Source organism: Sinocyclocheilus anshuiensis, unplaced genomic scaffold (assembly GCF_001515605.1).
Source record: "Sinocyclocheilus anshuiensis isolate Anshui unplaced genomic scaffold, SAMN03320099.WGS_v1.1 scaffold220, whole genome shotgun sequence".
Classification (NCBI taxonomy): Eukaryota; Metazoa; Chordata; class Actinopteri; order Cypriniformes; family Cyprinidae; genus Sinocyclocheilus; species Sinocyclocheilus anshuiensis.
Window position 1 is genome coordinate 1,153,771 of NW_015554086.1, and position 14,345 is coordinate 1,168,115.

The following is a 14,345-nucleotide window of genomic DNA, read 5'->3' on the forward strand; positions in this document are numbered from 1 at the left end:
CGGGGGCGGGTGATTGGGTGCCTGAATAGGAGGCTGGTTGCTGGAGTGGCGACGAGGGGTCGTGTTGGTTTGAGCCGGTGGTTGTGTGGGGCTCAGATTGGTCGGAGAGTGACTAGAAAGCGGTCTAGGGGAGGGGCTGAGGGACTGAGGGGCGCCTGAAGTGGCTTGCTGTACTGACTGATTGGCTGGTTGGCCTGGTGGAGGGTTGGCTGGTTTAGGAGGAGCTGGGGCCGGCTTCTTGGTACCTATAAATAAAAAGAGAATTTAAAACAAGCTCTGTCTGGCGTTCTGAGCTGTTCTCATACAACACCCTGTCTACACCGGACGTGGCCATTGTTGCAAATCCAATCATACTTTGTTTCAAAAGTTTACTGTCGGAGACTTGTTTCGTTGCATCATGTCGAACTGCGCTGTATCCAGTGTAGACAGTATCAAGGATTATTGTCACATTATGTTGTTTACTTATCTTCTGAGGTAAGTCTACTGACCTCTGCGTGCCATGTGAGGACTGGGTCCTGTAGATCCAGCCACAGGGGTCCCCACACTCAGCTGTCCTGATCCTCCAGTGCCATTCCTCTGAGCTGGAGGAGTGGACGCAGGGTCTCGGGGCTTTGAACTGTGAAGCAAATTGAGGAAAAAATATAAATCAGTAATATTTAGTAAATAATATTTATTTGACATTCTGCAACATGCAAACTCCACAAATACAAACTTAAGCCTTATTGTGATGGAATATTTTAATATCAAATTTGAAATGGTTAAAGCTAAACTCAGTATTTTTTTCTTTAAATGTGGATTTTTTTCTCAACATAAAAATGAATGAAAAAATATGTTTGTATTTCAGAAAAAAATGTGCAAAAAGTAAGCTTAAGATTGTCAATGAGGCAGCAAGTAGACATATGTACCATATCTACACCTAAAGCAGTGGTTCTCAACCTTTTTGACTCCATGTATCATCCTAAATATCCATATGTATATTTAAATTATAATTGATATTCAAAGCCCCCCTCCCCGATAGATAGATAGATAGATAGATAGATAGATAGATAGATAGATAGGACTAAGTGCTGTCTGAAATTTTCATTTAAAATGAGCATTTTTATCAGACTCCTATGTTTAGGTTCAGTACTTTTACTCTAATGGCAATGTATAGGTCCTTTTCTATGCAATTAAAGTGAAATAACCGAACATAAATATAGGTGCCTGATAAAAATGCTCATTTTAGAAGAAGTTTCCAGACAGCACTTAGAGGCTTTTGCATCAGAACTCTTCATTTATTTATTTAGTTAAGTTAGTTAGTTGCAAAATGTAACTATATTTTCGCCCAGCTCTTCATATAAAGTTGAATAAGTATATCCTACTTTATCCGCATACAAGTATACTAGCATAGGGCAATATACACTATGTCTCAACATCCCTGAGATATTGCTTGTATTGTTGCAAAATGTCAAACTATATTATTGTTCAGCTCTAATTGGCTAAATGCAACTATAAACGTGGAGATATTAAAATATTACAACACAATATTAAATAATGATTTTCTGTAAATCTTAAATTAGTAAAGCACTTAATTTACTCTTTTCTTCCATTTCTTTTTTTTGTTTGTTAAATAATTTGCTTGCATTTTTCTCCACTTTGTATTACCACAGCCTTGCCTTGGCTAAAGCTTATTTGAAACAATGTGTATTGTGAAGCCCCCTAGTTGGGAACTACGGCCCTTAAGGGTACCCAAGACGTCAAAAATTGTTGTCTAAGTTACTAATATGGATCCTTAAGGTACTTGGTTGCTTGGATGTATTTAATTTATTGCCATATCAACTTCCCTGGCTATTACATGGTATATACAGATTAAAGGGTCAACAATATAATAAATAAAATATCATATATATATATATATATATATATTTAATTCAATTTAGACAAAAAAAGACAAGATTTTGTACATACAATTCTATCAAATATTCTTTAAATGTATGTGTGATAAAAATGAATATTAAGGTTCTAATAGCTTAGAAGTAGATAGGATACAAAGGTCCACGTTTGAGGGTACTATGACAAGCTGATTTTGCACATTTTACCTTTCAATGTAAGCCAATAAAAGCGGTTTTGTTTTAAATGGAGGAGGAGCATGGGCAGTCAAATACTACTCTCTTTATCTTGTTAAACTCCCCTTCACTCACAAAATACATTTATCAAACATAGCTACTTGCCATCTGTTGCTAAAAAGCAATATCAGTAAAACTAATTATATTTTAGGGTTGTTATAGAACACAACAATGTAAACCACTGGAAAAAAGGGAGTTGAAAGATCCGTTTTGTCCCTCCACAGCTATTCCATGTGCATGCAGGGCTGATTAATTCATGCATTGCACTGGTCCGGCACGGTCCGGAACATGCAGGAGTCTTACCTGATCTCCTCAGTATGCTGAGCTAGAAGCTGCTGTGCTGCTGCCAGGGCGGCCATCCCCAGCGCCAGCCCGGGCTGACAGCTCTCTAAGCCCAGGCCCACCTGTGCAGGCTGCTGGAGCAGGAGTTCAGCCATAGGCTGACCCCCTGCACTACCTGCAGCCTCCACCGGGGGCAGCGGGGGTTGGAAGGCAGGCGAAGCGTGCTGCTTTCTAGGTACAGTATTGCCTCTACGAGGATTGTGGTCCATTAATTTATTAGCAGAGCTACAGAAAGAGGAGACAGCAGAGACACCACTAGTGCTAATAAGTTCCCAGGAGAGCGACACCACAGAAATCAAGAGGGTAATCTGCCCTGGTAGAAATCCCACTTACACCACACACATTGCAGGGTTAAGAGGGAAAAGCAAGAGATTTATCAGTAGAATGGACAACACCCGAGTGGTTAATGGGGAGTGTAATCTGAGCCGCTATTTTAATTGCTCAATTAAATTGCATTCTAAATCAACTTAATTGCAGATCTTTGTGAAGCAAGAGGAAATAACTAGCATGATTGATTCAGGGAATCAGACTGTTAATTGAGATTTTGTGGGAAGTTTCACCTGTCTCTCCGGGGCAATTCACCATCTGGGCCCACCATGCTGCCAGGTCTCTTCCTCTCTATGGTGGCCGAGTCATAATCTGGTGGGGTCAGGTGGTTGACGTTGTTTGGCAGGGGCGCAGGCATAGAAAACATGCCGGATACATTAAAATCCACATCTGAAGGAATAACAAGAAACAGGTTCATCTTAAAACTGACAGCAATACTTTTTTCATTGGTAAATACTATACATTTAAAGCTTTATGGCCCCTACCCTCAGGGAAAAACCAATCTGCATGCTGAATGATGGGTTCAATTATAGTAACCACATGCACAGAGGTTGCAGCAGCCATTTCTGCTAGGCTCCTGTAGGTAAAGAAAGGAGAGTTTAAAAAAGGCACAATTAAATATGTTAACGTGTTTGCTGGAAATTGCAAAAAAATATTCTGACCCCTCAGTTTTGGCCCACAGTAGATTGGGTCCAAGGACAATGGCAATGTTGCTGGGGGTCATCTTGTTAACGTCACTTTCCTGTGCAAGCTTAGCAAGGAACTTAATAAGGTATCTGTAAAACAGAAAAAAATAGTCTAAATGAGAAGATAGCAATTTAGAAACAATATTTTTTAAATCACCATCTGAAACTGCTTTTTACTGTAGTCATAGTCCTGATGTATAAACAAGTTCTTTCAGTGATCTACTGATATCAGAAAATTATTGTTTTTTTACTACAAATTAAAATAAAATAAGAAGAAAACTTGCATTAGGTGAGGTTTATGCTTAAAACGAGAAAAAATAAACCACATTTACAGGATAAATAACATGCTTATATTCAAGATATATTCTTGAATATTAAATCTTAATGTCTTCAGTATTTTTTTTTATATTTAAAAAAATAATAATATTTCAATATTTTATTTACCATTATTTATTTTTATCAGCAAAAATTACATTTAAATGCTCTATTTCTCTAGTTTCTAATACAGTTAAACTGGGAAGTATCATGGGTCTGCACATTAATTATCTGCAGATGATTATCAATAAAATTTCAATAAATCTGAAACCTCTCTGCATACACATATAAGTTTACAGTTTGTGCCATTTCACACATGGAGCCCCAGAACTTTGCACAAACTGCTTATACTTCACATTAAAATGCAGTTGAAACCCACCTGAAGTTTGCCTTGTTGTTTTTTGGTAACTGATCGCAGGTAACCCACAAAGCTTGTAACCGTTTGTCTGGATCAGGAGCACTTGACAAAATAAAAGCCCAGTAATTAACAACACAAACACTACAAGATTCCTTTAAACAATTCTGTAAAGTACTGCAAGATGGCTTACTTGGAAGCCTGTATCCATTCATCATACAACTGGTAAGTCATCAAAGGTTCAGGCAGCTCTCTGAGATACGACTTTAATGCCCCTTAAATCAGGAGAATGTGGTTTTAAATGAACATTCATTAAGTGTGAATAACATATAACTGATACACACAACAAAACAGGACTTACCAGCAACAGCATGCGGGTCGGAGTAAAACTCCTCCAGCTGTGAGGTGGAGCAATCCAGAGCTGCCTTCAGCTTCTTCAGCTTAGAGGCTCCTGCAGCTATTCTGAAAAGACCCTGGAGAACCATGAATTTAAAGACGGATTTAGGGTGAAAGCCAAGACCCAAATTCATTCTCTAACATTTGAAATGTTTTGTTTTGTTGGATAGCTGCAGCAGCAGTTTCAGAGATGTGTCGGTACAATGTGGACACTGTTAAAGGTTGAACAATACTTCGATAACTGAAAACATTTGCCGATCTGCCTTGAACGGATTGGAAAAGATTACTGTGGCAGATCAACAACACAGTATTTGATGTGTATGAGTGATGTATTGTTTCAACACTGTAGTGGTCTCGCCGTACCTCCTCTTTCATTCCAGTCTCCAGCAGCATCATGACGCAGGCCTCTATAGGCAGCGCGATCTCTCTGCTACTGCGTTTCAGGTGCTCGTCCAGAGCCGTTCCAAACGCCGGCTTCTCAGTCCACGAATCTATCAGGAAAACAGAAATACCTTTATTTTAAAGAATGTTTACTAGCAACATCAACTTACAGAAGGAGCGTTCATCTGTGATTCATCAAGACAAACTACTGTAAACAGTAGATCCTGCTGTCAAGCCCCCTTCAAGCTGACTTTTTCCATCTTACTGTTTCTGAAAAAGGCAGATGGACCCAGGTGGGTGAGATCTGAGAAATATTACTCATAGCCCACATGCTGGGACACCAAGTCTCTCTGCCTCACGTGTGCTCGCAGGAAAACATCACAACAACAATTTATAGCACTCAAGCGCCAGATTTCCAGGCACAAACGAGAATGAAAACAATTAAGAGCCTCTAAGGACTGCGCAGAAAACCACTGAAACCCACCATCAGGCTAAATTCACTTAATTTTCATTTGATATATCTACGTTAGTCACTAGGGATGGTCACAATGGTGCAGTACTCAATCAACAACCAGCTACTGTAGCTGACTAATCTGGTTGATAGTTCATGTAGTTTGTTTTTTATTTTGTATATTTTTACCAGCAGTGATTTAACTAGTCTAAAAAAAAAAGAAAAAAAAAAGATTTAATTGCATTAAAAAAAAAAAAAAGAGTCTCTATAGATGGACGTCTTTATCTGAAACCAGCATAATTATATAAGGTTTCCTTAAAGGCATAGTTGACCAAAAAAATGAAAGTTGTGTCATTATTTACTGACCTTCATGTCATTCTACACCTGTATGACTTTTGTCAGCAGAACTTAACAGAATATATTTATTAGTGGTGCAACGGATCACAAAACTCACGGTTCGGATCATATTACAGATTTTGAGTCACAGATCGGATCATTTTTCGGATCAGCAAAAAAAATATATAATTTGTGAAAGCTTACTTTAAGTACTTCGTTACCACAGCAAAACTACTAGTTTAACTAATAAAGTTAGTAATAAAACAAGAACAATTACACAAATTACAAGCATAGATGAATACAACAAAACAGTTACAAAGTAACAGTAGCATTCAGGTGCAGAAATGTAATAATTAAGTGTAAAATAACACAAGGGTGCTCACTGCACAAGTTAAATACAGATTAATCTTTGTTGGAGCTGTGGCGTTGTTTGATTAGCAGACAGAAACAGGTATTTATTGGCTGCTGTCTCTTTAAGACCAAATGCACGGACTTAATACTGACACACATCCGGTTTTCTTCTCAGCTGTTTACGTTCACATAAGACATAACCGACTGTGTTTACTAGAATACTTGCCAAAACGGGTATTTTAACATAAATTTGTGTGTATGTGAAAGAGGAATCAATTCGCTGTTCACGCGGTGTCTCTCTCTCTGCGTGTGTGCGGCAGCGGCTGAGCGCACAGAAGACAGCACGCGAGTTAAAATTGCTTGAATGTGTAAACTGGCAAGACAAAACATGTGACAAAACTCTATGATGGTTAAACTTAACAGTTAATCCGCAAATCACATGCGTGCCGAACAGTGCAGCCTCATCCGTACGGATCACGGATCATCTACGATCCGTTGCACCCCTAATATTTATGTGTTTTTTTTTTGTTTTTTTTTTACACATTGGGATTAATGTTGATTTTGAACCCCACTGACTTTCATTGTATGGGCAAACACAGTCAAAACATTCTTCAAAATAATTAGTTTTATTTTCCACAGAAGAAACTTTCTGAAAAACGTTCTGTTTTCAGTGAACTATCCCTTTAAGACCAATCAATCAACTAGACATTCATCCTCAAAATATGTAGTTTTAAGGATGCTTATTAATCACTAGAGGCTAATTAGATACACAGACAGCAATAAGAAACTGTGCCGTCACCTTGTTGAGCTTGAATGGTTGGCAGGACGCTCTCGAGCAAGGTGAGAGATTTTCGGTGATGATCCGCTTGCGCCTCTAATAACTGAGAACAGAGCAGACATTGAGGAAGGAGAGACACACAGCAGCATGAACAATGGCCATTACAAACATGGAACTGAACAGGAATAAACACAGCAAGTGAGTTATTGAACAAATGGATGACAAACAAAAAAGCTTCTTACCATTACATAGTAGCGGGCATAGTCTGCCTCCTTTGAGAAGAAATTGTACATGTCTGCTGAAAGTTGATCCTGGAAGGGGAAAAAAACATGATTGAAGCTATTGGTTTTGTTCTGGCTGTTCAGACAGAGAAATTGGATATTACAGGAAATAAGCACAGCGGTTAGCCACATGCTCCTGATACATTACATTATGCATTCGGCAGATGCTTTTATCCAAATTGACTTATACTCATTGCTATACATTTTATCAGTAATGTGTTCCCTGGCAATCAAACCCATGTCAAACAGGAACACACATGCTGAGCCTTAATTGCTCAAGTGGTGATGCAGGTTCGAGACCTTATTTCACATCTCCATTTACCAAAAATGACTATTCAGTCAGAAAGAAAAAATTGTCTGTAATTACGACACTGATTACACATCAGATTTCTGCAGTTATAACAACCGCTGCATCATAAATCAGTCACTATATGGCTGACTAGCAGCTCAATGGTTCTGCCACAGGGTAGATGAACTTTGAATTAAGCAGACTGATGTCTAGTTTTATTTGAGATGGACTTGTGATTAGAAATATCATATTTTGTTATTTAAACAAGAAAAACATTGTAGACTAAAGGCCCGTTCACACCAAGGACGATAACTATAAAGATAACGATAAAGATATAGTTCTAAAAATCGTTCTCAATATTAAAGAATAGCAGAGTACACACCACAACTACAACGATAAAGACAAAGAGAAACGATATCGTTGGAATCACTTTCAAAACTATTTTTTTCCAGCTGATGAACGATAAAAAAAACTGACAGCCAATCAGAATGCATCCTGCTGTAACGAGCTCGAGAATTTAAAGCGGCCGACGAGCGTGCGCTTAGAATAAACAGACGATATCGTTCGCTGGTGTGGACGCTAATATCGTTATCTTTATAGTTATCGTTCTTGGTGTGAACGGGGCTTAAGAGCCACGATTTTCATTGAAAAGACTTCAGAAAGTTTAAAATAAAGACTGAAAAGGATATTAATTTATACAATAAACTCACCTACACTACCATTCAAAGGTTTGGGGCTGGAAAAAATACAGTTTGGGGTTTGATGAAAAATATAGTAAAAAAGGTAATACTGTGAAAACTCTGTTCTATTTTAACTTCTAATATAAAATAGTTTATTCCCTGTGATGGCAAAGCTAATTTTTTTAGCAGTCATTACTCCAATCTTTAGTGTAACATGATCCTTCAGAAATCATTCTAATATGCTCATTTGCTGCTCAAAAAATGTATTATTATTATTATCATCATCACAGCTTACTATTTTTCTGGAAACCCTGATACTTTTTAGGATTCTTTGATGAATAGAAAATGTAAAAATACAAAGAAATGCATTTATTTGAGATACAATGTCACTCTTGATCAATTTAGTGCAGCCTTGCTGAAAAGTTATTTCTTAAAAAAAACTTACTGACTGCAGACTTGTGGCATTGTACGTTACTTTTAGAAATCTGAAACTCTGCACACCCTTTATAAACATTATATATTGAGTTTCAATATGCTTGGCTGAACATTCTAGCAGTAATCCTCCTATGACTAGCACCCACTTACCTTACCTCAGCAAATCAGCAAAGAAAACTAAGCAAATGTTATGTCATCTAACTGATCTTCATCAGCCAAGCTGATGCGATCATTCTTACACGCCGCTACAATATGTTGCTGTAAAATCCATAACTAAGCAACTCATAAGGGTAAGGCATGTTGCACATCAGTACCTTACACAGCTCCATTTTGTTCATAGCTTCATCGACTTCTTCTTTAAGTGAGTCTGCTTTGGCTGTCAGTGCTTGTGTGTTTGTTCCTGAGATTATGGACTTGGTCGCCTGCAACCACCTGTAAAGAGACCGTTTCAGTCATGAACTAGGTGCTATACATGATATAGTGAAACCTGATGCATGACAGAAACCTCACCTTGCTCGGGCAGAGTCATAGTCCAGCACCAGCTTGGCTAACTGCCGCCTCTGTTTCAGGATGTTAGGAATGTCCACCTGAAAAAACAGTAAGATTACGTAAGCATTGCTATTAACATTCTGGCCTATACCAATCAATTTTGTCAGGTAATCGTGGCTAATAAGTGGCTGATATTAAAATTTAGCCAATCTAAATATTAAATTGAGGAAACGAGCATGCATATTCTTTTATGTTTGTCTGTACCTCTGCTAGCTGATTGAGGGGGTCTAAGATTTCCTTTTCAATGTTCATCTCATGCTGCATTAGTTCAGAGGCCAGTCTGTTCTCTGCATCTCCGCACATCTCCATCATTTTCCTGCAAGGATGATACTGAATATAAATTACTGTTCAAAAATTTGGGGTCTTCTTATGCACACCAAGATAAAAAAAAAAAATACAGTAAAAACAGCAATATTGTGAAAAAGTATTACTATTTAAAAAAAAATGTTTTACAATTTAAAATGTTTTGAAAATATAATTTATTCCTGTGATGGCAAAGCTATTTTTTCAGCAGCCATTACTTCATTCCTCGGTGTCACATGATCCTTCAGAAATCAATATGCTGATTTGATGCTCAAGAAACATTTCTTATTAATGCTGAAAACAGTTGTGCTGTTCAATATTTTTGTGGAAATCGTGATACATTTTTTTTTTTATAAATCACTGATGAATACAAAGTTCAAAAGAACAGCATTTATTTCCAATAGAATTTTGTAACCGTATAAATGTCTTTGCTCTTACTTTTGACCAATTTATTTAATCTTAGCTCAATAAAAGTATTTCAGTAACACTTTAGTATAGAGACCAATTCTCACTATTAACTAGTTGCTTATTAGCATGCCTATTATTAACATAGTACTTATAAAGCACACATTGTGCATGACCATATTCTACATCCATAAATCTAAACTTAACTACCTTACTAACCATTAATAAGCAGAAAATTAGGAGTTTATTGAGTCATAAGTCATAGTTAAAGGTTTGTTAATAGTGAGAATTGAACCTTAAAATAAAGTGTGACCTTAATTTCCTTACAAAAATCTTACTGAACAAAACCTCTAATATTTATATGTTTTATACTGTTTTTTAAATGCATGGCACGAGTGCTTTTATACACTGCGCTTTTTTGTGCCATCGTCTCATTTAAACGATACAGTGAACTAATCCATTACCAATCTAAACCACATTTAAGCGGTAATTGATTAAAATCTATTTAAATGTTAATGTCATCCAATTACCCAATCAGAGACTCCTCCCCCAACTGGTTTCCGCCATCCTGCATGGCCTGTGACAGCGCTGTCAGTGGAAGCTTTTTCTGTGCCAGAAACCCAGGGAGTTTTTGTGAAATATTACATGCAAATTCAAGCAGACAAAATGTGGTGATGACTGACATTTTGTGCAGTCATAAGCACTGTTATGCCCTTACATGTCTCTTCTCAGCATCAGTGCCTATCTGCCCCTGCAAACACGCGACCATTCTTTTGTGCGTGTTGTGCGAAACGACTCGCACCAACTCCATACGCCGCTCAATCTGTGCAGAGCAAAACAAAACATCAATAACAACCCACAATCCATATTGAGCTGTGGCTAGCACTCAATGCAAAGCCTGTATGAATCGTGTTGAAACAAAAGAGCCTGTAAAAAAGTGCCTAAGGCATGTTATGTAATATCGCATGGGAAGCTTCTGTGATATGAAACAGATTTCATAAATTCAGCTTTCCATCTTAGCTTTAGAATAGACATTATAGCCTGAGCGTTCGTGTCAATTAACAGGTGTTGCTGTTAGAAAAGAATAAAACACTTTTCATAGTCTTGAGGGTGGGGTAAGGTCAGACATGATTTATCACACCACTCCCTGGGGAGGCATGAAAAAGATATGTTACTTTGCATAAAGAAGACAAGTATGACTCATCTGCCCTGTTGGGATGCCTAAGATTTAAATGCATGAGCTCAGCAATGGGATGTCATAAATAGAGAATACAGATGCAGACCAGACTCTCTTTTTCTACTTCATTCTGTTTTGTTAAAAAGGGGGTGCCGGAGCATGGTTTAGTTCACCATAGGTACCTATTCATTTCTATGGGGAAAATGAAATCAAATAAATGTGGTGATTTGGTGAAAATTATTGTGGAATATTTTTTCCCATTTATTGTTATTAAATAATTATAGAACAATTAAATAAATAAATAAATAATCAAATAGAATAATAAACTTGATAAAAAAATAAAGTGGACCAATCCAGCCAGCTGGGATGAAATCACAACATTTAATTATAAAAATGATATATATTATATATATTATATATATATATTATATATATATATATATATATAAAATGATCTATATATATTATATCCGTAATGTAGTTCTTTATCTGGAATTTATCATTGACAAATACAACTATTTATAATTGTATAATTATTATACAATTGATTAAAAATGAAAATAAAAATTGAAAAAATTATATATTATATTCCATTATATAGAATAAAAACTAAATGCAGTGGATACAAGTGGATTTTGTGACAAAAATTATCTAACTAAATAAATGTCTGCAGCAGGATGTATTTGGCACTGTTCCAAGCAACATTTATAATCTGATAAATCATATTCATAATATCTAACTCTAGAGGACTGCAAAATTAAGCTCCACTGTATTCATTTTTTTATTTGACTGACATTTACTTTCTCGTTTCTTATTTAGGCCTCTTATTTTACCAGCAGCAAATATGCTTAGAAAAAATATAGGGTGTCATCTTGTATTGTTTTGTCGGAACAGAGATCCACTGCCTAAGACTCTGAAAACTACCGTCATGACAGACAAGTCAGCTTTTTGATGCGAGCAGGGCGGGCCTGCTCGAACACATGCCAGCCCTAAAAACAACCATGAAAAGAATGTCACTTCAGAACTGTGAGAGCGGTATGACTGAACAAACACTGAGGAGGAGAAAAGAGATCCGAATGAGAGAGAGAAAAAAAAAAAAACTGACTCATGTTCCAAAAACAGCCCAGATCAGGAATTCCACAGGCTGGGAGAGGAGATAACCACCTCCTCACACTTCTCTGCCTCTTTTACGTCATAACATTCCCTCACAGCCGTCCCAAAGCAGCTGGGTCAAGCGTACATTCCGCTCAGGCGTCTCCGGCATGAGAACGCACAGAGGCCCGCCACCTGGCATGGGAACAAGGGGAATCGCTGACTGTTATTGCCGGTGCTTTTCTGCTGAGGGAGATCCTATTCGAGGGAAGTTGTTTGGATTATCTGGTGTGAGAGGTCTTTAAATGTTTGCCTGTTGCCATCACAGACTAAAAACTGGCGAGCCAACGACAGACTAAACATGCAGAAACAATGAGCTATAGTTTTTTGTAACGGAACATATTATGCTATGTTCAGATATTGGGGAAACACCACTATAATACTGAATAGTCACTGGCAAAACGAAAGCCGCAGGAACGTCCTGTCCGGACAAGCGATTAGGGAAAACTGGATGCAATTCAAAATGGGAGGATGCCACTATCTAGACACTCAACAATGTTAAAAGTGTCCCCTGAATGCATCTGTGAGTGGCATGAGCATAGCAGCCCTGAGGTAACACGGGTGTCCAGACAGCTGAGAATGGGGTGATGGGATACCACTGTGATCATCCTTGAGCACCACACAGAACCCAGAATAAAAAGCAAGCCCCTCTGAGTGCCATGGGGGGATGTCACCATAATTCTCGCTTGATGTGTCCAAACATCTCATAGAGATAATTTTAGACGCAGCCGGCCAAGAGGAATAAACAAGCTGTCACGAACACAATATTGGTGGAAGTTCAGATAATGACTCTCTATTTCACGGAGTCAAGTCCCTGCGTTTCTAGAAGATCGTTTTGACACTATTTCCATGGCAACCAAACTTTGACAATTTCACAGGGGACAGTTTCACATAAGGAGAGCAAAAGCGCCGTGACGCAATCCATTCGCTCATTTTTTCAGAAGAGAACATTCTTTCTAATGTGACAAAAATAAATTGAATGGAATGTATTTGCTTGACATCAATGACTTCACCTTTCTCTACCCAATGACTCACTAGCTTCCCACCATTTGATGTAATGTAAAATGGATTACAGCCAAAGAATAGAACGGCTTCAGTGCAGACAGAGATGGAAATAAAAAGCAGTCACCTGTAACAGGTCATCACTAAGGACCTCTGTTTTCTCCGCTCTGTAAAAGAAGACAACAGATCATTAGAAATGAAACCCATATCCATTTAAACTGCTCAAAACAACAAATTTAAAGTAATATGGCTGCATGATTTAGGGGAAAAATCCAATTGACATTTTTCTGATAAAAATTGCGATTGTGATTTTTAAAACAATAAATAAGCCTGAGGTTTGCTGCAGAATTTGCTAATATAATTTCAAAATAACAATAAAAATAATATAAAAAATATTATTTTTAAAAAATTTATTACTAAAATTAGAAATACTTATTTTGCAATATTTCACCATAAAACAAATAGAGATTTAAGAAAAATAAATACAGCACAACTGTAAAATTACAATACTAATATTTATGGCTGTCTTAATTTATTCATTTCTAAACATTAAGCCATCAAGATTTTATTTGGTGGGTGACAACAGCTGGTTTATAAGCGCTTCTGATTACAACTTTGGAAAGATGATTGAAATATGTTGCATTCTCAAATGCACGTTATAAGCGAGCCAAACTGAGATCAGATGCTGAGATGAGTTTGTGTGGCGCAGCATTTAACATGAATCAAACCGCTCTGAGACCTACTGTAGCCTTTCACACAGCAATACTAGCAAATTCCCATAAAATTACCGGAACGACTTTACTGGTAAATACAAAAATGCACTGTTCACACAGGCAACGACGTTCCGTCTTTTTACCGGTAAAGCACCATTCACACATCAGTTTCAAAATACCGGTAAATTCTGTCACATCATTAACCAGAAATGACCTCTTAATGGCTGTGCTTCCCGGGGTGTTGTGTTTGTAAACAACCTCCTGGACAGCAACCAATCTGGCTTCAGAAGTGGACATTCGACCTAGACTGCCTTGCTTTCAGTTGTTGAAGCCCTAAGACTGGCAAGAGTGGCTTCCAAATCTTCTATACTTATTTTGCTGGATAAAAAATATTATTTTTTAAAAATTTATTACTAAAATTAGAAATACTTATTTTGCAATATTTCACCATAAAACAAATAGAGATGTCTGGCTAAGACAGAACTGCTTGTGGTTTCAACAAACCCATCACTTTATCAAAATTTCACCATCCAGTT

The 14,345-nt window shown here is 37.4% G+C and overlaps 1 protein-coding gene across 1 annotated transcript in view; it reads right to left on the reverse strand.

Annotated features, from left to right (window-relative positions):
* Positions 1-14,345, reverse strand: part of LOC107669196 (rho GTPase-activating protein 17-like) — a 27,683-nt gene that overhangs the window by 3,392 nt on the left and 9,946 nt on the right. Inside the window, exons 2-19 of the mRNA XM_016461333.1 lie at positions 13,224-13,263; positions 10,484-10,588; positions 10,296-10,372; positions 9,262-9,373; positions 9,019-9,095; positions 8,823-8,940; positions 7,066-7,134; positions 6,845-6,926; positions 4,890-5,017; positions 4,492-4,603; positions 4,324-4,405; positions 4,155-4,235; positions 3,437-3,550; positions 3,260-3,351; positions 3,008-3,164; positions 2,409-2,672; positions 489-616; positions 2-245 (exon numbers count right to left, since the gene is read on the reverse strand). Of these exons, the coding sequence (XP_016316819.1) occupies positions 2-245; positions 489-616; positions 2,409-2,672; positions 3,008-3,164; positions 3,260-3,351; positions 3,437-3,550; positions 4,155-4,235; positions 4,324-4,405; positions 4,492-4,603; positions 4,890-5,017; positions 6,845-6,926; positions 7,066-7,134; positions 8,823-8,940; positions 9,019-9,095; positions 9,262-9,373; positions 10,296-10,372; positions 10,484-10,588; positions 13,224-13,263 (2,082 nt within the window). The remainder of the gene's footprint in view (position 1; positions 246-488; positions 617-2,408; positions 2,673-3,007; positions 3,165-3,259; positions 3,352-3,436; positions 3,551-4,154; positions 4,236-4,323; positions 4,406-4,491; positions 4,604-4,889; positions 5,018-6,844; positions 6,927-7,065; positions 7,135-8,822; positions 8,941-9,018; positions 9,096-9,261; positions 9,374-10,295; positions 10,373-10,483; positions 10,589-13,223; positions 13,264-14,345) is intronic.